Raw genomic sequence first — 23,277 nt, forward strand, 5'->3', positions numbered from 1 at the left:
GACTCCATATGGGATAGAATAATCCTTGGATCAGTTGGGGTCAGCTGTCCCATCTGTGTCCCCTTTTAATATTCTTGTGCACTTTCAAGCTACTCTCTGGCAGCTCAGTGTGAGAATCAGAGGAGGCCCTGACACTGTGTAATTACTGCCAGCAATGACTAAAACATCTCTGTGTTACCAACATTGTTTTCAGCACAAATTCAACACATAGCTCCATACCAGCCACTATGGGGAAAATTAATTCCATTGCTGTGAAAATCAGCGCACACTCTTGTTAAAAGGGGTAAAGTACAACAATGAGCCAAACTGATTCACTTGAAACCAATTAGACAGGACCATCTTCCCACCAGGACACTGGGTCTGAAGCTCTTCTGGAACAGCCATAGAAGGGTCCTGGACAGGGTGCAGTCCCTTTATTAAGAGTCCTTAACTTGCATTCCACTCTGCCTGAGCTCCTCTGAGCTTGTGGAGACGGGCCTTGGATGAGCTGATGCCATGGGAGTCCTGTGGGCAGGATACTGTTTTGATTCCCCCTTCACTGCTCTGCTGTGCTCCTTTGTGGGTGTGCAGACAGCTTTGGCCTCATAACGTAAGCCATCCTCACCCCCTGGGCTCAGTTTGAAGGCTTTGATTCTCCTCTGATCAGATCCACATGAAAATTTTTAAAGGGGAAACTTACACGTATATTTCCATTGTAGAGCAAATTCTGATTTAAGCCCTGCTTTTCATTCAGAGAAACCCAGGGCATCTGCATCTCACTACCCTTGCAAGCTTTTCTTTCTTTTCTTTTCTTTTCTCTTTTCTTTTCTTTTCTTTTCTTTTCTTTTCTTTTCTTTTCTTTTCTTTTCTTTTCTTTTCTTTTCTTTTCTTTTCTTTTCTTTTCTTTTCTTCCCTTCCCTTCCCTTCCCTTCCCTTCCCTTCCCTTCCTTTCCATTCCTCTGTTTCCTTCTCTCTGTCTCTTTCTCTCTCTTTCCTTCTTTCCTTCTCACTTTCTATTTTTCTCACTTTCTCTCTTTCTTTCTGTTTTTTGTTGCTGTAAATGAATGAACAGAGCAGTTTTAAGGCACTTTCTTGACTGGATCAATCTTACAGGAACTATTTAAAAATTGATTTAGTTATTTTAAAGGACTAATTTATGGCAGCCTTCTCCAGAGTTTTACTGAGATAAATATAGATCATAGAAATAATTATAAAAACATACCTCTTCTTATTTAGCACATGAGAGCACGTGTTTTGAAGCTTTCATACTTTGAAGCTGTTTCATTTAACAGGGAATGAATCTGCATGGGCAGATCAGTGCACTATGTAAGGGCCAGCTGGCACTGTCCTGTAGCTGTCACAGAAATGTCTCCAGCCTCCTTCTGCAAAGCTCCAGTACCAGGTCTGGTCAGTGTGGGAAGTCAGAAACCCTCAGAGTAACGGTGGTGGCTTGAACTACAAATACCATTAATCTGGAGAGAATCAAATCCTTCAATCTGTTTTTAATCTTTTTTTATCACTATATGTTTTAAAGCTGCTTTTTAGAAATTTTGAATCAAGTGATGCTTTCTTGTCAGTCTCTGGATTCACTATTTAGCAGGCTCAGAGGGTCATGTATCACATGGGTGGGGCTAGGCACTTCTCAGCCCATCTCTCAACTCAGGTGCCATGGCAGATGTCTGTATCAAAGGCTCACTTTATGAAATCTGATCCTTCTTTGTTTTTTCATCAAGAAATATGACTGCCCTCAAAATCCCTCCTCATTACTTATGTCTCCTAATTGTTTTGTCCTCCACAAATACAGGGTTTGGCTTTTTATTTTTTTTCTGGTTCATGAGGATAAAATATACTTCCCAGGAATAATTGGTCTCACTGCCCTTTCTTGCAAAAATACACTGGAAATCCTCGGAAGGTTTGTCTGGAATACTTTTCACATTTTGGAAACCCTACTCCAACACAATGCTAGTGCATGAAGTGACACTCATGATTTACAGGTCATTTTCCCACTTTTTTCACCCTTAGGAAGGATTGTCCCAACTAATTTTTTTGTCAACAGGTAAAAATACCAAGTAAACTAATTTTCTTATCTTGAGTCTATGACAATTTAATGCCAAGGGAAGATAAGGATGAAAAGTAAGCTGCTTTTTGCTTTGCTAGGGTGGCTAGTTGCACATGAAGAATCAGCAAAAGTGCTACTTCATAGGACAGCAATTTTTAGCTGATGTCAGTGAAATAAATGGAGCAGGTAGTGCCAACTTTGTGCCCTTTGGCACTCGTCATTGATCAGATGGACCAGGCCATGTGATATCCACTGGTTTCAGATTATGCCTGTACATAGGTAGTCTTTCTATGCTGTTAATGTTTTACAGAAAGCAGGGGGGAGAAGAGAAAAGCACAGGATTTTGTATGGACTGGAAAAAGTAGATGTGAAAATGTAGGGCTAGATCATCCCATGGGCACAGCACTATGGCTCAGGGACCAGGGAGAGCCCTGGATCTCCCTTGAATTCCTTGGGGAGAGCAAATGGCAAAAGCATGCAGGTATGTAGTTACTGGTCTGATTCCTTCCAGTGCCCAACAGGCAGCAGTCAAGAGATGGAGATAAGAAAGGATGGCATGTAAATTCTTGGCATAGATTTTGGGGGAGAACTATTTTCTCATTTTTTTGTGACACATCCATTGTTTTGCCAGAGATTTAAATATTGAGCCTGAGCCTAAAGCCAGTTCCTTCACTGGGGTCACTGCAGCCAGCAGCTCATCATGTGAAGTGCATGATAAACACTACTCACTGTAGCTGAGGTTATATTGTCACCACCTGCCTAAGCACTGATCAGTTGTTAAACAATGATTGAGCTCATTAAAGGAATTTAGAAATGTGTTACAGGGCTTGCAAGGGTTTTTCAGGGCAAAGAGAGAAGCGAGAATGTTGACCTCATGTTCAGAAGGCTTGATTTATTATTTTATTATATATATTACATTATGACTATAGTAAAAGGAATAGAGAGAAAAGTTCTCAGAAGCTTGCTAAGCTAAGAATAGAAAAGGAATGAATAAACAAAGGTCTGTGTCTCAGCACAGAGTAAGACCGAGGTCTGCCGTGAGCGGTCAGTAAATCCAAACATTCACCCAAGACTAATCACGGATCCACCTGTTGCATTCCACAGCAGCAGATAACCATTGTTTACATTTTGTTGCTGAGGCCACAGCTTCTCAGAAGGGGGAAAAATCCTAAAGAAAGGATTTTTCACAAAAGATGTCTGTGACAGAAATGAGTAATTTTTGTGTAACCACCAGGAAAACAGACCTCTGTAGTGCAGTCTGACGAGTGGCCCAAGAGTGCCTGTGCCCCTGTGCCCTCCTGGGCTCCAGCAGCAGGGAGCAGCCGGCCACACTCACAGGAGTGTCCTCAGCTCAGTCTCTAGCGCACTGAACATCTTCTCTCCCAGTCCCAACACATTTTATCTAGCTTTGGGGAGAATGATGGGCAACATAATAAATAAAAAAAGGAAATCCCAGCAGCAGGTACTGGAAAGAGATGAACTGCCTTGAGGATTTTGATCATGACAATTCCAATCTGCATTCTATTCTATCTAACTGCATGTCATTCTATTTTCTTATATTCTGTTTATAAACTCAGAGTTGTAATCACAGAATTATTAGCATGATGTTTTAAAATTATCTAAGTCATTTTCCTAGAATGCAATTGCATTTGTCTGCTTATCTTGTTAGTTTATGTTCAACTAACTTCTATTGATTTCAAAGGTTCATATTATGTAAGGTCTTTGACTGCAGCTGCATATTTTACAGCTTCAGAAAGAGGTAAGTTCTTGTTCATAGGGTCAAGAAAAAAAAGGAACAAACCAAGCACCTATTAAAGGACAATCTGTGGGTTTCTCCTTCTACACAGCAGTTCATTCAGTGACAGAGAGAGAAGAAGAATGGAAAAGTCCAGGAAAACAGTTTTTGATTTCCTAGATGAGGCAATAGCAGCTGCCAACTCCATGCGTCGTGATGAACTGCTCTTTTCTTACAAGGGAATTCTCTACCCTACCACACTTTGCAGATCTGAAACTTTCAAGTCCTTGGAGTCCTTTGAAGCCAGAAGGGATGATGTAATTTTGGCAGGATACCCTAAATCCGGTGAATATATTTTAATTTTTTTATAAACAAGTTTCTCTAATTGTAAGTAACAAGGTTTGAACTAACTATGTAAAGTATACATGATATGATATATAATATGATATTATGCTAAATAATTATATTTAGCGTGTTCACCAAATTTTGTAAAACTGATTTCATTCGCAAAAAGCACCAGAAATCGTTTATGAATATTTGATATGGGAAATTTTCCAAAAGACTGTGAAAAACATTCTGATTTTCTTTTCTATAGCATCAAATGCTTCTTGTTATTTTTGCTTTTCATACTCATGAAGTTAAATGCACAAATTGGAGAGAATCAAAATACAGTTTTTTACAACAGCGGTAACTAGATCTCCTGATATTCCACGATCTACTCCGACATGTATATTGGTAAAGTTAAGAGTTTTATATTTTTACAATGAAGCCCTTGGTGCCTTCAAATGGTATATTCAATACTCTTTAGTTTATTGCACATAGATGTAAGGAAATAGCTATCAAAAATATTTTTGTATTCCTTGAAGTGATTACATTGTTTTTTAAGTATTCTTTAAGGAAAATCAAGAGGACATCTTTCCTAGGGTTGCAAGTTTACCCTACCTATTTCCTCAATATGCCTCAAAGCACTGGTCCACATGCAAGCCAAAGGTTTGGATCAGATCTGCCTCATATACACTTTAATCTTGCTGTTTCTCTCTTACAGCAATTGGTACACACTGCCTCACAGTGAACAGTCACTGCTGATAGGATTGTGAAGATTTTGGTATTTCATTGTATTTTCTTTTTGAAAGAAAATACAATTTTGAAGAAATGTTATGCACTGGATTGCACTAGATAAGATTGCAGTGAGAAAGATGTAGGCATCCAGTGTCCAGAAGTCAGGACATGGTAAATCAGAGATGGGAGATCTGTGCAGGCTCTTTGTTATCTTTTGAAGAAAAAGCTAACAAGCGTGTCTAGGAAATGTCACTTCAAAGAGGTTTTGGTGATGGTTAAAGAAAATGTGTGCACAATTTTCAGATCTCGTTCTGCTCCTGTCTTGAAGTACTGTGACCCATCTTTCTTCAAAAGACAATCCAGCACACAAGAAAACACTTTATGTATTAGGTTTTAAAGTACAAGATTACCACCCCAGTCTCCCTTACATGTGTCATAACAAAATTTATTACATGCTGTTTTTCCTAGTTGAATTTATGCCAGTTTTCCTAGTTGAATCTGAGAGGTTCTTCTCCCTGATTCGACAGTTTACAGTATACAAGTTAGTTTACAGTGTACTGAAGTGTTCAAGTTGGAGAAATATCTCCTTATGAGGAGCAAAGATGAGATCCTGGGTGGTGATTGACCAGACAGTCAGCTGTGATTGTATGACATGAAAGGAGACCAGGTAACTCACCTGGTAGTACTAGCACCTCTTGACTTACCTGGTAAATCCATTTCTATCCATTCTAAAAGTTTTACAACCACTTCTGTATTTTTCTTCTTTCAGGCACAAACTGGCTAAGTCAAATCTTAACTGATCTGATAGCCATATCTCAAAAGAAAACACCAGGTAGTGAAAGCAGTGTGAAAGCTGAAGAACAAGAAGCGTACTTAGAAGTTGGACATGCTGAGAAATATGAGGTGGGAAGAGATTATGTATGGAAATTATCAACACTAAGTGCTTCAAATACTGAAGTATGATCTATTCTATTGTTTGATAAGAACTTTACCACTCCTCTTTTTGTGGCATCTGCTCAGGAGTAATCTCACCTGGCCTGTCAAATACTGAACACATAGAAATAAACAGACACTTCATTGGGACTGAGAGGAGGACATAGTTGTGAGACATAAGAAGTTCAGAAATTCAGCATAGCATCTTTTGTATTTAAGAAGAGCTTCATGAAGATCACCAATTGACCAGCCTTTGGAGCTGGCAGCACTGGGCCAAACTCAGCCTGAGTGGAGTGACCACACTTTGTAGGAGAGTATGGGAATCTTCTGAGATGGCAACTGCCGAATTCCTGATCACTCTTACACATTAGAACTAAGCCAAGCAAGCAAGAATTTTGTAATATTAGCATTTGTCTCTTTTACTAGCTCTTCCTCCTCCTCCTCCCCTCTCTCAGTCCTTGAGATGCTTCAGCTTTCACAGAGAGCTAATCTGTATCCCACCTCTAGGTTTGATCCCTTGTCTACCAGACCTGAAGAGAATTATCACTGAAGAGAACAAACAATGGATAGTCCTTTTTCCAATTGTTCATGGGCTTTTGAAGATTAGAGCTACTCAGAGCAGCCCACTAATATCCCAGGACAACACTCACTAAAAACCCCAAAAAACCGCTTCAGTCAGCTAATAACTGTACATGAGTTCATCAAGGCCACATTTTAGCATAGGTTAATGAAAATAATACTTGTACTAACTGAACTGTCCACTTTCCTCCTTCCAATTCTTCAAGCGAATGACCAAATTACCTTCTCCAAGATTAATGGTTACTCATCTCCGTCCTGAAAATCTTCCCAAATCTATCTTCCAAAACAATGCCAAGGTGAGTGCTGATTTTAATGTATTAAAGCAAACCATTCAACTGATTTATTTTTTTTTAATAAATAGCCAACATAATACCTTTCTGGCAATTCTCAGAATCACTCTTACACTTAAGCGTTAAGCCTGGCCATTTCTACATCTTTAAGGCTCTACATGTTTAAGAATTGCCATTCACCTCACTTAACCACAGTTTGCCCTTATTGGCCCCTTTGTGACAGTTTCCACAAAAAAGTTACAAGGTTTGGACAAATCCTCCAGAGGCAAAATGGATTTTGACGGTATTTCCTGTGGGAGGAATTTTAGGGCAATGTTGCAAGTGAGGGCTTCAATGTGTCAAATTTCCATGAGAATTTATATTTTTGTGAATCTTCCCTGCCACTTAAATGGTGAACTATGCTTGTATTGAGCAAAACATACTTAGATTCTGAATAAATAATTTAGTTAATCTGTAAAAGGTAATAATTCTAGGCAACCATCTTCTCATGGTACCAAAGCAAAGTTAGTTACTGCATCTCCAGATCTGGGAATGAAATTGCTACTTCTGCAAGGAGCACACAGGGTATCAGAAATCCCCAACTGCAGTTATAAAGTATATTATTGTTATTTCTTTTTCTTTATGCTGTACTCTTCTACGTCTTTCTCTATAAATAATATTTAAATTTTTTTCTAGATATTGTTACTGATCCGTAATCCAAAAGATGTTGCTACATCTTATTTCCATTTTTCCAATGGCTTGGCACTTCTTCCCTCCTATGAGACCTGGGATGATTTCTTCACAGATTTCATGACAAAGAAAAGTACAGTATATTTTTTCTGTCTATGTCAATTGTCCAATGATTTCTCTTTGTCCAAAAAACTTTATTCTTTGGTAAATCAGGTCCACTAGGATTTTTTGGTTTGCAGTACAAAAGTGAGAGAGAGATTAAAGACAGAGAAATAGAAATCTGAACTGAAGTTTATGTTACTTGTCTTACTGCTTGAGGTTCATGTTTATTAAAACTTCAATTTCAGAGACTCCTTGAATTTGTACATACTGGTATTTCTCCTGGAAAAAGCAGTTCTTTCTGAACTCTACATTGGGTCCCCTTTACCCCTTCCCTCCCATGTCCAACCTCATGTGTCCGTGGCGACATATAATCACCTCCATGCCAAATTGGACAAAAGGAATTATTTGGACTAAGCCTAGTGCATTATAAAGGGGACTAATTCTAATGCATTAAAAAAGAGAAAAAGTGATAGCACTGATTTAAGTTTATGAGTTTGGCATAGCTCATGGCCAGCAGAAGAGAAGGTTCAAGAAGGTCTTAGGCTGCATTAAGGGAGTCTTACAAGATGGTTGGCAAGATGATGGCTTTTTTGGTGAACTCAGAGCTGTCTTGAAAAGCTTACAAATTTTATTTCCTGACTTACAAAATGTATCATATGTTTGGGCCTGGGGTGAAATCTGTATATCCTACAGAAGTGTGTAAACCCTGCCTTAGACATGATTAATAAAGTTCTTTGCAAACCCAACATAATCAGCAAAACCTGTACAATCTTAATTTATGCTTCATCTTAGAATCCTTTGTTTTATTTAGTGGCATGGGGAAGCTATTTTGAATACCTTTCTGAATGGAACAAATATGCTGACAAAGAAAATATTATGACAATTACTTATGAAGAAGTAAAAGAGGTAAGGTTGTCAATAGTTACAACTACTTTATACTTCAGGGGGCGTTTTATTCCTGAACCAATACACCCTTATATGCATGCAGGGTATCCAAGTTGGGTGTAAAAATTTTTTGTTTTAAGTGATGAAAAGATGAAATTCAAACTTAAAACCTTTGTAATATTTTCCTGGGGAAAATGATTCTTGATTTTTATTTATCTGTGATATAAGCCCAAATAATTATAAATCTAAATCACCAGTAATATTTTTGGGAAGGAGCTTAAATATTTTCAGCAGTGTAGATTTTGCTATCTCTAAATCATATATAATATTTTGTAATCTACAGGAAGGCAGCTTGTATCTCCTACAAAATAATTGCGTAGAAGAGGAACACACTGGGTCACCCTAGTCCTAGAGAACTCTGTGAACACCCTATGTATGCAGCCAGCAGAGAGATATAGGGAAGTGCAAACACCTTGGAAAGCAGAGTCATTTGTTTGAAAGTCATGCCACATGATACCTTCCTCTTTCCAGAATCCTGCCCTGAGTGTGAAAAACATAGCCACGTTCTTTGGAATTCCTCTGACTGAGGAACAGCTCCAGCTGGTGGTAGAGAGGAGCAGCTTCCAGTCCATGAAGAAAAACTCAGACAAGACCCATGGGTCATTTGGCAATATTATCTTTCGCAAAGGTAGGAAGCTCCAAGTGGGTCATAGATAGAAATGTGCCACTCTATGGGACATGGGACATTGTCTGGTTCCTTTTCCGGCACTCACAATAGAATTGTAAGTTAGTGTCAAGCAGGTGATCACTGCTTTGCTTGAGAAGACTATCCAAGGAGGGCTGGTGAGGAAGATGCACAGCAAGGGTCTCACAGCAGAGCCACTCTTGGCTGCTCACAGATGGCTGGCAGGAAGGAGGAACTGTCATGTGTCTGAATTCCTCTCCACCTCTGTGCCTGGATCACCAAGTGCCCAGCCTTTGGAGCTGGCAGCACTGGGCCAAACTCAGCCTGAGTGGAGTGACCACACTTTGTAGGAGAGTATGGGAATCTTCTGAGATGGCCACTGCCAAATTCATGATCACTCTTACACATTAGAAGTAAGCCAAGCTAGCAAGAATCCAGGTGGACACAAGAGAGGGAAGGGAAGGGAGTAACCTTTGCAGTGTAGTGTGGGGGACATGGACATGAGGAGGGCATCCGGGTCATCAGAATCTATTTCTGCATTTTACATTAAAGTAATGGCTGAATAAAAAGTAAAGCTGCCAAAGGTGCAGAAAGTCAACTCTGCCTCCTGGCAGATGATTCTTAATTAATTCTTCAGGATCTTCCACTTTTCCAGTCATAGCTGTCTAGAGGAGAGAGATGGAGGGAAACAGAATTTTAGGCTGCCTTTTTGAATGGTCAGCTTAAGAGGAGTTTGTTCTTTTGCATTATAGCAAAAGATGATTCACATATATATGTAAGTCCACAGAGTGCACAAAATTTTATTGATGTAGAAAAATGTTTCATCTGGAAAATGGCTCAAGCAGTTTTTGTGTACAATGCAATGAAAATGACAGCTGTATAGAAAAAAAATGAAATTTCTTGATTTTTATAAGTCTTTTGTTCCTGCTTCTTTGAAGGTGGTGTAAGTGACTGGAAGAATCTTTTCACTGAAGATCAGAATGAGAAAATGGACAAAGCATTTGAAGAACATATAGCAGGAACAAAACTTGGGAAAAAGTTGAAGTATGACTTGTACTGCAAAGCCTGAAGACAAATGAAATGTGGTTAGAACAAGAACTTTGCAAGGCAGATTCAGATTATCTGAATGCTATATACTAGAAGACTAGATGAAATGATCCAAGTATCTTAGAATTACTGTAAGAGTCATTGCTGCAGCCTTTACAGTGACACTGATGAGTGATGAGCATTTTGTTTTGTGGTGAGATCTTTGGCGACACCCATTTGCTGAAGAAGATGTCAAGTAATCCTATTTACAAATACTCAACAGCCCTGTTCCAGCTGTCACCTGGAAGGAAATGCCTCTTTTCTTTCTAGACAAATTCTATCTCTATAGATGATTTCTAATTATTTAGTATGCAGATTATTTTTACTTAAAAAATGTTTCAATTCAGTCAACAGCTTCACAGAAAATATCTGATATATGGGTAGTGAATGTGACCCATACTGTATTCAAGGGCATGAAGGAAAGGGAAAGGCCCATACACAGGGTAATTCACCTTCCTGTATTTCCTGTCTGTGTTGGGATGACCAGTGGAAATATCCATTTCACCATCTCAGCACTCCTCACCTTCTAAAAAGGTGTCCCCCAGAACACAACTTACAGCCCCAGAAGGAACAATTTCACCCAGAGACTAAATTATGGAAAAGAGGGGAGACAAATGAAAGTGAAGTAGAACAACTACAATTTGATTCACACTATTGCACTAAAACTTCACATGCATGTGTCCCTCCTGTCAGATTTATTGACATAAAATTCTCAGATGTGAGTATTTCATCCTGAGAAATCTGGTTTGGGTGATACCTGTCCTCAGGTCTGGACACTGCCTTACAGTGCCTGGATGCAGGGCAGAGGCATTGCCTGTAAGGAACCTTTATCCTGGGATGTGTATCCATTTCTGGAGTAGTGTGTGGTAACCAATAAGTAGGGAAGTTGAAAGGAGTTGAAAAGAGCAATAGAGGTCTGCTTCTGCTTCTGCCAAGGGATGAGATGTGACCCTGAAGCCAGCAGGGTAGCACTCCACAGTATCTGCTCAACAGCTCTGCCCCTTTGACCTTGGGCACACCCTGGTTGATTATTCACCAGGGCTGTGATTTACCCTCAGCTGGCAACTCCCAGCTCAACTCAGTGGCCCCACAGGGCCACTCACTCTTTCACCTGCAATGGGATGGGGGAGGGAAACAGAGTGAGAGGAGTCATGGCTGAAATAAAGACAATTAAATACCTGAAGCAAGAGCTATGTGTGCAAGCAAAGCAAAGTAAGGAATTCATTCTATCCTTCCACCAGTCAAATGTTCAGCTGTGTCCAGGGCTCCATCACCCATGACAGTGACATGGTAAGACAAGTGCCTTAGCTCTTAGCATCTCTCTTTCCTTCTTCTTCCCTCACATTTTATTGCTGAGCAAGACTCCATATGGGATAGAATAATCCTTGGATCAGTTGGGGTCAGCTGTCCCATCTGTGTCCCCTTTTAATTTCTTGTGCACTTTCAAGCTACTCTCTGGCAGCTCAGTGTGAGAATCAGAGGAGGCCCTGACACTGTGTAATTACTGCCAGCAATGACTAAAACATCTCTGTGTTACCAACATTGTTTTCAGCACAAATTCAACACATAGCCCCATACCAGCTACTATGGGGAAAATTAATTCCATTGCTGTGAAAACCAGCACACAATCTTGTTAAAAGGGGTAAAGTACAACAATGAGCCAAACTGATTCACTTGAAACCAATTAGACAGGATTTCCATTAGCCAGGTGTACATGAAAAAGTGAAGTGTAATGGATGTGCTACTGGTGTCTTTATCCTTTCAGGAACCAATTGGCTTGAACAAATGGTGAAGGAGTTGGCAGATGCCAAATATACAGAAGAGGAAATGAAGAGAGAATAAATGCTGAAAAGAAGCTAGAGACATTTCAGCATCTAGAATTTGGGGATCCTGAGATATATGACATAAGCAGGGAAATTCTGAGTGGAAGAAAGTGTAAGGTATGCTTGTGTAGATAATCTATAGTGGAGTAATCTGATATTATGACAAGTTTTGACCTGTTCAGGAAAAGTGACCAGCATGAAAGAGACTCTACTATTCTAGAGGAAAAGAAAAGATGAAGGAGGATCCTATAAAAGTTTACAGCACATTAGTTCTCTGGCCCAAAAGGTCTTTTAGAGAAGTTAAGAAAATCCACCCTGATCTGGTACTGAGGATTAGTTATTTTTCATCTCTGTTTCAGTACTATCTATATTGTTAAGGCAACATTAGTAGTATCATGCAGGCTGGTACATAATTTGTTTCCTGGCAGTTGCTTCCTACCTGTCATGTAATCCTGACATAATAGGTCACGTGCAATCATGAGAAATTGTTCCTCTGCGTTTCCTTATGTGCCTATACCCCCAGACAGCAGCCCCTGCCAGTCTTCAGAAGTTCTCCTGCACTGATCATTCTGATGGACCATCTTCCCACCAGGACACTGGGTCTGAAGCTCTCCTGGAACAGCCATAGAAGGGTCCTGGACAGGGTGCAGTCCCTTTATTAAGAGTCCTTAACTTGCATTCCACTCTGCCTGAGCTCCTCTGAGCTTGTGGAGACGGGCCTTGGATGAGCTGATGCCATGGGAGTCTGTGGGCAGGGTAATGTTTTGATTCCCCCTTCACTGCTCTGCTGTGCTCCTTTGTGGGTGTGCAGACAGCTGTGGCCACATAACCTAAGCCATCCTCACCCCCTGGGCTCAGTTTGAAGGCTTTGATTCTCCTCTGATCAGATCCACACTAACTTATGCAAAGGGGAGAGTGACGCATAATACATTTCCATTTTAGAGCAAATTCTACTTTAAGCCCAGCTTCTCATGGGCTCAATCACAGAAGCCCAGGGCATCTGCATCTTACTACCCTTGCGGGCCTTCCTTCCTTCCTTCCTTCCTTCCTTCCTTCCTTCCTTCCTTCCTTCCTTCCTTCCTTCCGCCACTTCCTTCCGCCACTTCCTTCCACCACTTCCTTCCTTCCTTCCTTCCGCCACTTCCTTCCTTCCGCCACTTCCTTCCTTCCTTCCGCCACTTCCTTCCTTCTGCCACTTCCTTCCTTCCTTCCTTCCTTCCTTCCTTCCTTCCTTCCTTCCTTCCTTCCTTCCTTCCTTCCGCCACTTCCGCCACTTCCGCCACTTCTTTCCGCCACTTCCTTCTGCCACTTCCTTCCTTCCTTCCGCCACTTCCTTCCGCTACTTCCTTCCTTCCGCCACTTCCTTCCTTCCTTCTGCCACTTCCTTCCGCCATTTCCGCCACTTCCTTCCAGATGAATAATCAGAGCAGTTTTAAGGCACTTTCTTGAATAGATCAATTTTAATGGAACTATTTAAAAACTAAGTAGATTATTTAAAAGAACTAATTTATGAAAGCCTTCTGCAGAGTTTTACTGAGATAAACACAGATCAAAGAAATAAATATAAAAGCATACCTCTTGTTATTTAGCACTTGGGAGCACATGTTTTGAAGCTCTCATTCTTTGAAGCTGTTTCATTTAACAGGGAATGGATCTGCATGGGCAGATCAGCACTATGTAAGGGCCAGCTGGCACTGTCCTGTAGCTGTCACAGAAATGTCTCCAGCCTCCTTCTGCAAAGCTCCAGTACCAGGTCTGGTCAGTGTGGGAAGTCAGAAACCTTCAGAGCAACGGTGGTGGCTTGAAAAACAAATACCATTAATCTGGAGAGAATCAAATCCTTTAATCTGTTTTTGATCATTATATGTTTTAAAGCTACTTCTTAGAAATTTTGAATCAAGTGATGCTTTCTTGTCAGTCTCTGGATTCACTATTTAGCAGGCTCAGAGGGTCATGTATCACATGGGTGGGGCTAGGCACTTCTCAGCCCATCTCTCAACTCAGGTGCCATGGCAGATGTCTGTATCAAAGGCTCACTTTATGAAACCTTGATCCTGCTACTTTTTTCATGAAGAAATATGACTGCCCTCAAAATCCCTCCTCATTACTTATGTCTCCTAGTAGGATTTTCCTCCATAAATATAGGGTTTGGCTTTTTTTTTTCTTTTTCCTAGTTCATGAGGATGAAATATGCTTCCCAGGAATAATTGGTCTCACTGCCCTTTCTTGCCAAAATACACTGGAAATCCTCGGAAGGTTTGTCTGGAATACTTTTCACATTTTGGAAACCCTAGTCCAACATGATGCTAGTGCATGAAGTGACACTCATAATTTACAGGTAGTTTTCCCACTTTTTCCACCCTTAGGAAGGCTTTTCCCAAATGATTTTTTGGCCAGGATGTAAAAATACCAAGTAAACTCATTTTCTTATCGTCAGTCTATGACAATTTAATGCCAAGGGAATATAAGGATGAACAGTAAGATGCTTTTTGCTTTGCTAGGGTGGCTAGTTGCACATCAAGAATCACCAGAAGTGCTACTTCATAGGACAGCAATTTTTAGCTGATGTCAGTGAAATAAATGGAGCAGGTAGTGCCAACTTTGTGCCCTTTGGCACTCGTCATTGATCAGATGGACCAGGCCATGTGATATCCACTGGTTTCAGATTATGCCTGTACATAGGTAGTCTTTCTATGCTGACAGTGTTTTACAGAAAGAAGGGAGATGAAGGGAAAAGCAAAAGATTGTGCATGGACTGGAAAAAGTAGATGTAAAAATGTAGGGCTAGATCATCCCATGGGCACAGCATTATGGCTCAGGGACCAGGGAGAGCCCTGGATCTCTCTTGAATCCCCCGGGGGTAGCAAATGGCACAAGCATGCAGGTATGTAGTTACTGGTCTGATTCCTTCCAGTGCCCAACAGGCAGCAGTCAAGAGATGGAGATAAGAAAGGATGACATGTAAATTCTTGGCATAAATTTTGGGGGAGAACTATTACTTCATTTTTTGTGACACATCCATCCTTTTGCCAGAGACTTAAATATTGAACCTGAGTCTAAAGCCAGTTCCTTTACTGGGGTCACTGCAGTCAGCAGCTCATCATGTGAAGTGCATGATAAACACTACTCACTGTAGCTGAGATTGTATTTTCACCACCTGCCTAAGCACTCATCAGTTGTCAAACAATGATTGAGCTCATTAAAGAAATGTAGAAATGAGTAATTTTTGTGTAACCACCAGGAAAACAGACCTCTGTAGTGCAGTCTGACGAGTGGCCCAAGAGTGCCTGTGCCCCTGTGCCCTCCTGGGCTCCAGCAGCAGGGAGCAGCCAGCCACACTCACAGGAGTGTCCTCAGCTCAGTCTCTAGTGCACCGAACATCTTCTCTCCCAGTCCCAACACATTTTATCTAGCTTTGGGGAGAATGATGGGTGACATAATAAAGAAAAAAAGGAAATCCCAGCAGCAAGTACTGGAAAGAGATGAACTGCCTTGAGGATTTTCATCATGACGTTTCAATTCCAATCTGCAATTCATGTAATTCTATTTTGTTCGATTCTGTTATAAACTCTGCGTTGTAATCACAGAATTTTAGGCATGATATTTAGAAATTATTTACCCCTTTATCCTAGAATGCAATTGCATTTGTCTGCTTATCTTGTTAGTTTATGTTCAACTTCTATTGATTTCAAAGGTTCATATTACGTAAGGTCTTTGACAGGAGCTGAGTATATATTACAGCTTCAGAAAGAGGTAAGGTATTGTACATAGGGTGAAGAAATAAAAAAAAAGAACAAGAAACCAAGTACCTTTTAAAGGACAATCTGTGGGTTTCTCCTTCTACACAGCATTTCACACTGTAACAGAGCCTGTGTGTGTGTGAGTGATAGAAGAAGAATGGAGGAGTCAAGGAAAAAAATTGTTGGTCTTGTGGAAAACGCAGAAGCAGCTGCCAACTCCATGCGTCGTGATGAACTGCTCTTTTCTTACAAGGGAATTCTCTACCCTACTACTGTTTGCAGTCCTGAAAGTTTCAAAGCCTTGGAGTCCTTTGAAGCCAGAAGGGATGATGTAATTTTGGCGGGATATCCTAAATCCGGTGAATATATTTTAATTCTTTTTATAAACAAGTTCCTGCAATAGCAAGTCACAAGGTTTATGCTAAATATATGCAATATATATGATATGATACATATTATATATTATGCTAAATAATTGTATTTAGAATTTTCACTAAATTTTGTAAAACTGATTTCATTCTCAAAAAGCACAATAAATGAATCCAGAATATTTGATATGGGAAATTTTCCATTAGACTGTGAAAAACATTCTGGTTTTCTTTTCTATAGCATCAAATGGTTTTTGTTGATTTTACTTTTCATAGTTATGAAGTTAAATGCACAAATTGGAGAGAATCAAAACACAGGTTTTTACACCAGAGGTAACTAGATCTCCTGATATTACGCAATCTGCTCCCACATGTATGTTTGTAAAGTAAAGAGCTTTATGTTTTGACAATGGAGCCTTCGGCACCTTCAAATGGTACCTTCAATATTCTTTAGTTTATTTTATAAAGTGGTGTCACAAAATAGCTTACAAAAATATTTTTGTAGTCCTTGAAGTGATTACATTGTTTTTTAAGTATTCTTTAAAGAAAATCGAGAGGACATCTTTTCTAGGGTTGCAAGTTTACCCTACCTATTTCCTCAATATGCCTCAAAGCACTGGTCCACATGAAATTCAAAAATTTGGATTAGCTGTGCCTCAGATACACTTTAATTTTGGTGTTTCTCTCTTACAGAAATTGGTTCACACTGCTTTACAGTGGACAGTCATAGCTGAAAGGATTGTAAAGTTTTTGCTTTTTCATTGTATTTTCTTTTTGAAGAAATGTTATGCACTGGATTGCACGAGATAAGATTGCAGTGAGAAAGATGTAGGCATCCAGTGTCCAGAAGTCAGGACATGGTAAATCAGAGATGGGAGATCTGTGCAGGCTCTTTGTTATCTTTTGAAGAAAAAGCTAACAAGCGTGTCTAGGAAATGTCACTTCAGAGAAAATTTTCTGGCTGCTAAAGAAAATGTCCGCACAATTTTTTGATCTAGCTTTGCTCCAATCTTGAAGTACTGTGACCAATCCTTCTTACAAAGATATTTCCAGCTCACCAGAAAACACTTAATACATTAGGTGTTTTAAGTACAAGGTTACCACCCCAGTCTCCCTTACATTTGTCACAATAAAATTTATTACATGCAGGTTTTCCTAGATGAATCTCTGTGGTTCTTCTCCCTGATTAGTCAGTTTACTGTATACAAATTACTTTATGGTGTACTGAAGTGTTCAAGTTGGAGAAATATCTCCTTATGAGGAGCAAAGATAGGATCCTGGGTGGTGATTGACCAGACAGTCAGCTGTGATTGTATGACATGAAAGGAGACCAGGTAACTCACCTGGTAGTACTAGCACCTCTTGACTTACCTGGTAAATCCATTTCTGTCCATTCTAAAAGTTTTGCAACCACTTGTATGCTTTTCTTCTTTCAGGCACAAACTGGCTAAGTCAAATCTTAACTGATCTGATAGCCATATCTCAAAAGAAAACACCAGGTAGTGAAAGCAGTGTGAATGCTGAAGAACCAGCAGAATTCCCCTACCTCGAAGTTGGAGATGCTGGGAAATATGAGGTGGGAACAGAATATGTATGGAAATGATCAACATTATGTGCTTCAAATACTGAATATATGATGGAATGGAATGGCATGGAACTATTCCATTGTTTGATAAGATATTTACCATTTTATTTATGTGGCATCTGGTCAGGAGTAATTTACCCTGGACTGTCAAATACTGAACACATACAAATAAATAAACATTTCATTGGGACTGAAAGAAGCACATACCCATGAGATACATAAGAACTTTAGAAATTCAACATAGCATCTTTTGTATTTAAGAAGAGCTTCAGGAAGTGTCAAATCATGTAATATTAGCATTTGTCTCTTTTACTAGCTCTTCCTCCTCACTCCTTGTCTGAGTCTTAGAGATGCCTCAGCATTCCCGGGTTGCTAATCTGTACCTCACCTCTATATTTGATCCTTTGTATAACAGAACAGAAGAGAATTATCACTGAAGAGAACTAGCAATGGATAGTCCTTTTTCCAATTGCCCATGGGCTTTTGAAGATTAGAGCTACTCAGAGTAGCCCACTAATATCCCAGGAAAACACTCACTAAAAACCCAAAAAACCACTTCAATCAGCCAATAATTGTACATAAGTTCATCAAGGCCACATTTTAGCATAGGTTAATGAAAAGAATACTTGTACTAACTGAACTGTCCACTTTCCTCCTTCCAATTCATCAAGCGAATGACCAAATTATCTTCTCCAAGATTTATGGTTACTCATCTCCGTCCTGAAAATCTTCCCAAATCTATCTTCAAAACAAATGCCAAGGTGAGTGCTGATTTTAATGTATTAAAACAAACAATTAACAAAATTTCTTATTTTTTTTAAAGAGCCAATGTAGTACTTGCCAATTTTCAGAATCACTCTTTTTTACTTATGCGTTAAGCCTGGCCATTTCTACATCTTTGAGGCTCTACATGTTTAAGAATTGCCATTCACCTCACCTAACCACAGTTTGCCCTTATTGGCCCCTTTGTGACAGTTTCCACAAGAGAGTTACAGGGTTTGAACAAATCCTCCAGAGGCAAAATGGATTTTGATGTTATTTCCTGTGGGAGGAATTTTATGGTATTGTTGCAAGCGAGGTCTTCAATGTGTCAAATTTCCATGACAATTTATATTTTTGTGAATTTTCCTTGCCACTTAAATGATGAACTATGCTTGTATTGAGAAAAAGATACCTAGATGCTGCATAAATAATTCGGTTTATCTGTAAAAGATAGTAATTCTAGGCAACCATCTTCTTATGGTAACAAAGTAAAGTTAAATACTGCACCTTCTGAATTGGGAATGAAATAGCCACTTCTGCAAGGAGCACACAAGGTAGTAGAAATCCCCAACTGCAATTATAAAGTATATTATTGTTATTTCTTTTTTTATGCTGTAGTCTGCTCTGTCTTTCTCTATAAATAATTAATTCAATTTTTCTCTAGATATTTTTACTGATTCGTAATCCAAAAGATGTTGCTACATCCTATTACCATTATTCCAATGGTTTGGCACTTCTTCCCTCCTATGAGACCTGGGATGATTTCTTCACAGATTTCATGACAAAGAAAAGTAAAGTATATTTTTTTGTCTGTTTCAATTGTCCAATGATTTGTTATTGTGTAAAAACCTTTGTTCTTTGGTAAATAAGCTTCTCTAGGAATTTTTCGTTTATAGTACAAACCAGAGATTAAAGACAGAGCATTAGACATTTTCTGTCCTTTCTTACTGCTTGAGGATAAATATTCGTTAAAAGTGCACTTCTACAGGCTTTTAAATTTTGTACAAACTGGTATTTTTCCTGGAAGAGGCAGTTCTTCCTTATCTCTATCTTCGGTTCCCTTTACCTCTTCCCCTCCCATATCCAACATCATGTGCCCATGGTGATATATAATCACCTCAATGGTAAACTGGATGAAAGGAATTACTTGGACTAAGTCTAGTGCACTAAAAAGGGGACGAATTCTAATGCATTAAAAAAGAGAAAAAGTGATAGCACAGGTTTATAGTTATGAGTTTTGGGTACTACATGATCAGCAGAAAGGGGTGTTCAACAAGGTTTTAGACTGGATTAAGGCAGTCTTACAAGATGGTTGGCAAGATGATAGCTTTTTTGGTGAACTCAAAGCTGTCTTGAAATACAACCAAGTTTTATTTTTCTGACTTACAAATAATATCTTATGCCTGAGTCTCGAGCACAACCTACAATTCCCACCAAACGGTGTAAACTCTGCTATAGACATGATTAATAACACCCTTTTCTGACTAAACTTAATGAGCAAATCCTGCATAATCATAATTTATGCTTTATCTTAGATGCATTTTGTTTTATTTAGTGGCCTGGGGATGCTATTTTGAATACCTCTCTGAATGGAACAAGTATGCAGACAAAGAAAATATTATGACAATAACTTATGAAGAGATGAAAGAGGTAAGGTTATCAATAGTTACAAATACTTTATAATTGAAGGGATATTTTTTTCCTGAATCAATACACCATTACAGATGCAGCGTATTCAAGGTGTGTAAGACAGATTCATGTTTTAAGAATCTGTTTTAAGGGAAGAAGTGGTGAAATTCAAATTTAAAATTTCATTTTTTCTCTTAAAATTTTGCTTGTGAAAATGATTCTTGTTTTTTATTTATCTGTAAGTCTGGATATGGCATTCAATACCGTGGTTTAGTTGAGGTGTTAAGAGCATGGGTTGGACTCGATGATCTCTAAGGTGTCTTCAAACCCAGTCATTCTGTGAATTCTGTAATATAAGCCCAAATAATTGTAAATCTAAATCAACAGTAATCAATCTTTGGGAAGGAGCTCTTGTGTTTACAGCAGGGTATATTTTACACAACTGTAAATCATATATAATATTTTGTAATCTAGAGGAAGCAGCCTATGTCTCCTCCAAAATAATTAAGGAGAAGAGAAACATTATGACCCACTCTAGTCTTGGTGAACTCTGTGAATATGCTATGTATGCAGCCAGCAGAGAGATATAGGGAAGTGCAAACACCTTGGAAAGCAGAGTCATTTGTTTGAAAGTCATGCCACATGATACCTTCCTCTTTCCAGAATCCTGCCCTGAGTGTGAAAAACATAGCTACGTTCTTTGGAATTCCTCTGACTGAGGAACAGCTCCAGCTGGTGGTAGAGAGGAGCAGCTTCCAGTCCATGAAGAAAAACTCAGACAAGACCCATGGGTCACTTGGCAATGTTCTCTTTCGCAAAGGTAGGAAGCTCCAAGGGGCTCAGAGGTAGAAATGTGCCACTCTGTGGGACTTAGGCCATCCTTTGGTTCCTTTTCCTGCACTCACATTAGAATTGTAAGATAGTGTCAAGCAGGTGATCACTGCTTTGCTTTGGAAGACTATCCAAGGAGGGCTGGTGAGGAAGATGCACAGCAAGGGTCTCACAGCAGAGCCACTCTTGGCTGCTCACAGATGGCTGGCAGGAAGGAGGAACTGTCATGTGTCTGAATTCCTCTCCACCTCTGTGCCTGGATCACCAAGTGCCCAGCCTTTGGAGCTGGCAGCACTGGGCCAAACTCAGCCTGAGTGGAGTGACCACACTTTGTAGGAGAGTATGGGAATCTTCTGAGATGGCCACTGCCAAATTCATGATCACTCTTACACACTAGAAGTAAGCCAAGCTAGCAAGAATCCAGGAGGACACAAGAGAGGGAAGAGAAGGAAATAACCTTTGCAGTGTCGTGTGGGGGACATGGACATGAGAAGAGCTTCCTGCCTGTCAGAATATATTTCTGCATTTTATATTTCAGTTTTTACCCAGTTATTAAAGCAATAACAGGACAAAACCTGAAGCTCCCAAAGGAGCAGCTCTGCCTCCTGGAAGGTGATTCTTAATTAATTCTTCATGATCTTCCACTTCACTAGTCATAGCTGACTAGAGGAGAGAGATGGAGGGAAATCGAATTTTAGGCTGCCTGTTTGAAAATGGTGTCCTAGAGTGCAGTGTGTTCCTTTGCATTTTAGCAAAGGTGATTCACATATATATGTAAGTCCACTGATTGCACGAAATTATACTGGTAAAAAAAATGTTTCATCTGGAAAATGGATCAACATGATTTTGTGTGCAATGCAATAAAAATGACAGTTCTATAGAACAAAAAATGAAATGTCTTGGTTTTCAAGACTTTGTTCCTGCTTCTTTGAAGGTGGTGTAAGTGACTGGAAGAATCTTTTCACTGATGATCAGAGTAAGGAAATGGACAGAGCATTTGAAGAACATATAGCAGGAACGAAACTTGGGAAAAAGTTGAAGTATGACTTGTACTGCAAAGCCTGAAGAGAAATGAAATGTGATTATAATAAGAACTCTGCAAGGCAGACTCAGACCATATGAATGCTATACACTGGAAACCTAGATCAAATGATCCAAGCACCTTAGAATTAATGTAGGAATCATTGCAGCAGCCTTTACAGTGACAGTGACGAGCCTTTTGTTTTAGTGTGAGACTTCAGGCTACACTCATTTGCTGAAGAAGATGGCAACTATTTATATTTACAAAAACTAAACAGCCCTGTTCAAGGTATCACCTGGAAGAAAATGCCTCTTTTCTTTCTAGACACATTCTGTCTTTATAGATGATTTCGATTTATTTAGGATGCAGATTGTTTTCTCTTCAAAAATGTTTCCAGTTAGTCAACATCTTCACATAAAATATCACTAGCCAAAATAGAGATATAACAGAAGCCTAATATCAAAGGAGATCCTCCATTAATTCAGCACAAAATAAATCAAAGCTAGAGAAAGCTGAAAGAAGGGGAATATGGATCTGCATTCTTAAGTCTCTTAATTCTCTGAACTGAAAATATCAATATGGATTTCAGATTATGGGCTAATGTTAACAACCAAGAGTAACTTGGAAGCACTCCTTTCTACAGGATCATAGAGCAGCCCAGGTTGCAAGAGACCTTGAAAAATCATCTGGTACTACCTTTCATGGGAAAGGGAGCCTGGGTGAGATTCTATCTAGATATCATGTCTTGAAAACCTCCAGTGATGAGGATTCTACCTCATTTCTGTAGGCATTGTTCCAGCAAATGGTTGTTCTTGCTGTAAAGAACTTACTTCATTTATCAAGATTAAACATCCCCTATTGAAACTTGACCTCACTGCCTCCTTTCTTCTCCATGTGGTGTCTGGTAGCGAGCCTTTATCCTCTTTGTAGCCGCCATTTAAGCACTGGAAACTTTGTTGAGGTTGACCTTGAAGTGTCTCAACTTTGTGGTCTTCCCTTGGAACCTCTCTGCTTTCTTTGTGTCATTCTTGAAAATGTCTCCACTGAGACAGTGGTGTTCTCAAGAGTGATGGTGTGAGACATTGCTCTACCCAGATCTCTTGTACTGCCCTTGGGATTTGCTGCTCTAGACAGAGTATTTCAGATTTTTCCAGGGACCTGTTCTGGAAACATAATGCAAAATAAGGTACTGTAAGTATAGTTGGATTAAAATCTGGAGTAACCCCAGCCAATTTATAGATCCCTCAACTGAGCAGAAAAGGTGTAAAAATAAAAGAGTTGGAAAGAATGAAATATTCAAAGACTTTTTGTTTCATTCTTCAAAAGCTGGTTGATTCTTCTTGGACATAAGTGGACATGCAGAGGTTTGGAAAGAAATTGGAATGCTAGAAGAAATTGGAATACTTAGAATATTTAGAAAAGAAATGAATGGACTCAAAAGCAGAGCAGCAGATAAT

At 39.4% G+C, this 23,277-nt stretch overlaps 1 protein-coding gene and 1 pseudogene across 1 annotated transcript; both read left to right on the forward strand.

Moving 5' to 3' along the window:
- The first annotated feature begins 1,274 nt into the window (after positions 1–1,274).
- Positions 1,275–10,044, forward strand: LOC128939184 (sulfotransferase 6B1-like). Its single transcript, XM_054280007.1, has 8 exons — positions 1,275–1,415; positions 3,908–4,118; positions 5,602–5,735; positions 6,551–6,640; positions 7,310–7,436; positions 8,217–8,311; positions 8,822–8,978; positions 9,914–10,044. The coding sequence occupies exons 1-8, from the start codon at positions 1,275–1,277 to the stop codon at positions 10,042–10,044; spliced, it is 1,086 nt and encodes a 361-aa protein (XP_054135982.1).
- A 3,488-nt stretch (positions 10,045–13,532) lies between these two features.
- On the forward strand, positions 13,533–22,689 carry LOC128939185 (sulfotransferase 6B1-like; annotated as a pseudogene).
- The last annotated feature ends 588 nt before the right edge of the window (positions 22,690–23,277 follow it).

Source organism: Melozone crissalis, unplaced genomic scaffold (assembly GCF_028551555.1).
Source record: "Melozone crissalis strain CALT ecotype California unplaced genomic scaffold, PUWL_Pcris_2 ptg000027l_1, whole genome shotgun sequence".
NCBI lineage: Eukaryota > Metazoa > Chordata > Aves > Passeriformes > Passerellidae > Melozone > Melozone crissalis.

What these genes read in the sequence shown, in the direction of transcription:
- LOC128939184 (XM_054280007.1), top strand. Translation starts at nt 1,275, where the DNA reads ATGAATCTGCATGGGCAGATCAGTGCACTATGTAAGGGCCAGCTGGCA. An exon ending in GACATGCTGAGAAATATGAG is followed by an intron (nt 5,736 to 6,550) that starts GTGGGAAGAGAT and finishes CAATTCTTCAAG; the next exon opens with CGAATGACCAAATTACCTTC. An exon ending in TCTTCCAAAACAATGCCAAG is followed by an intron (nt 6,641 to 7,309) that starts GTGAGTGCTGAT and finishes ATTTTTTTCTAG; the next exon opens with ATATTGTTACTGATCCGTAA.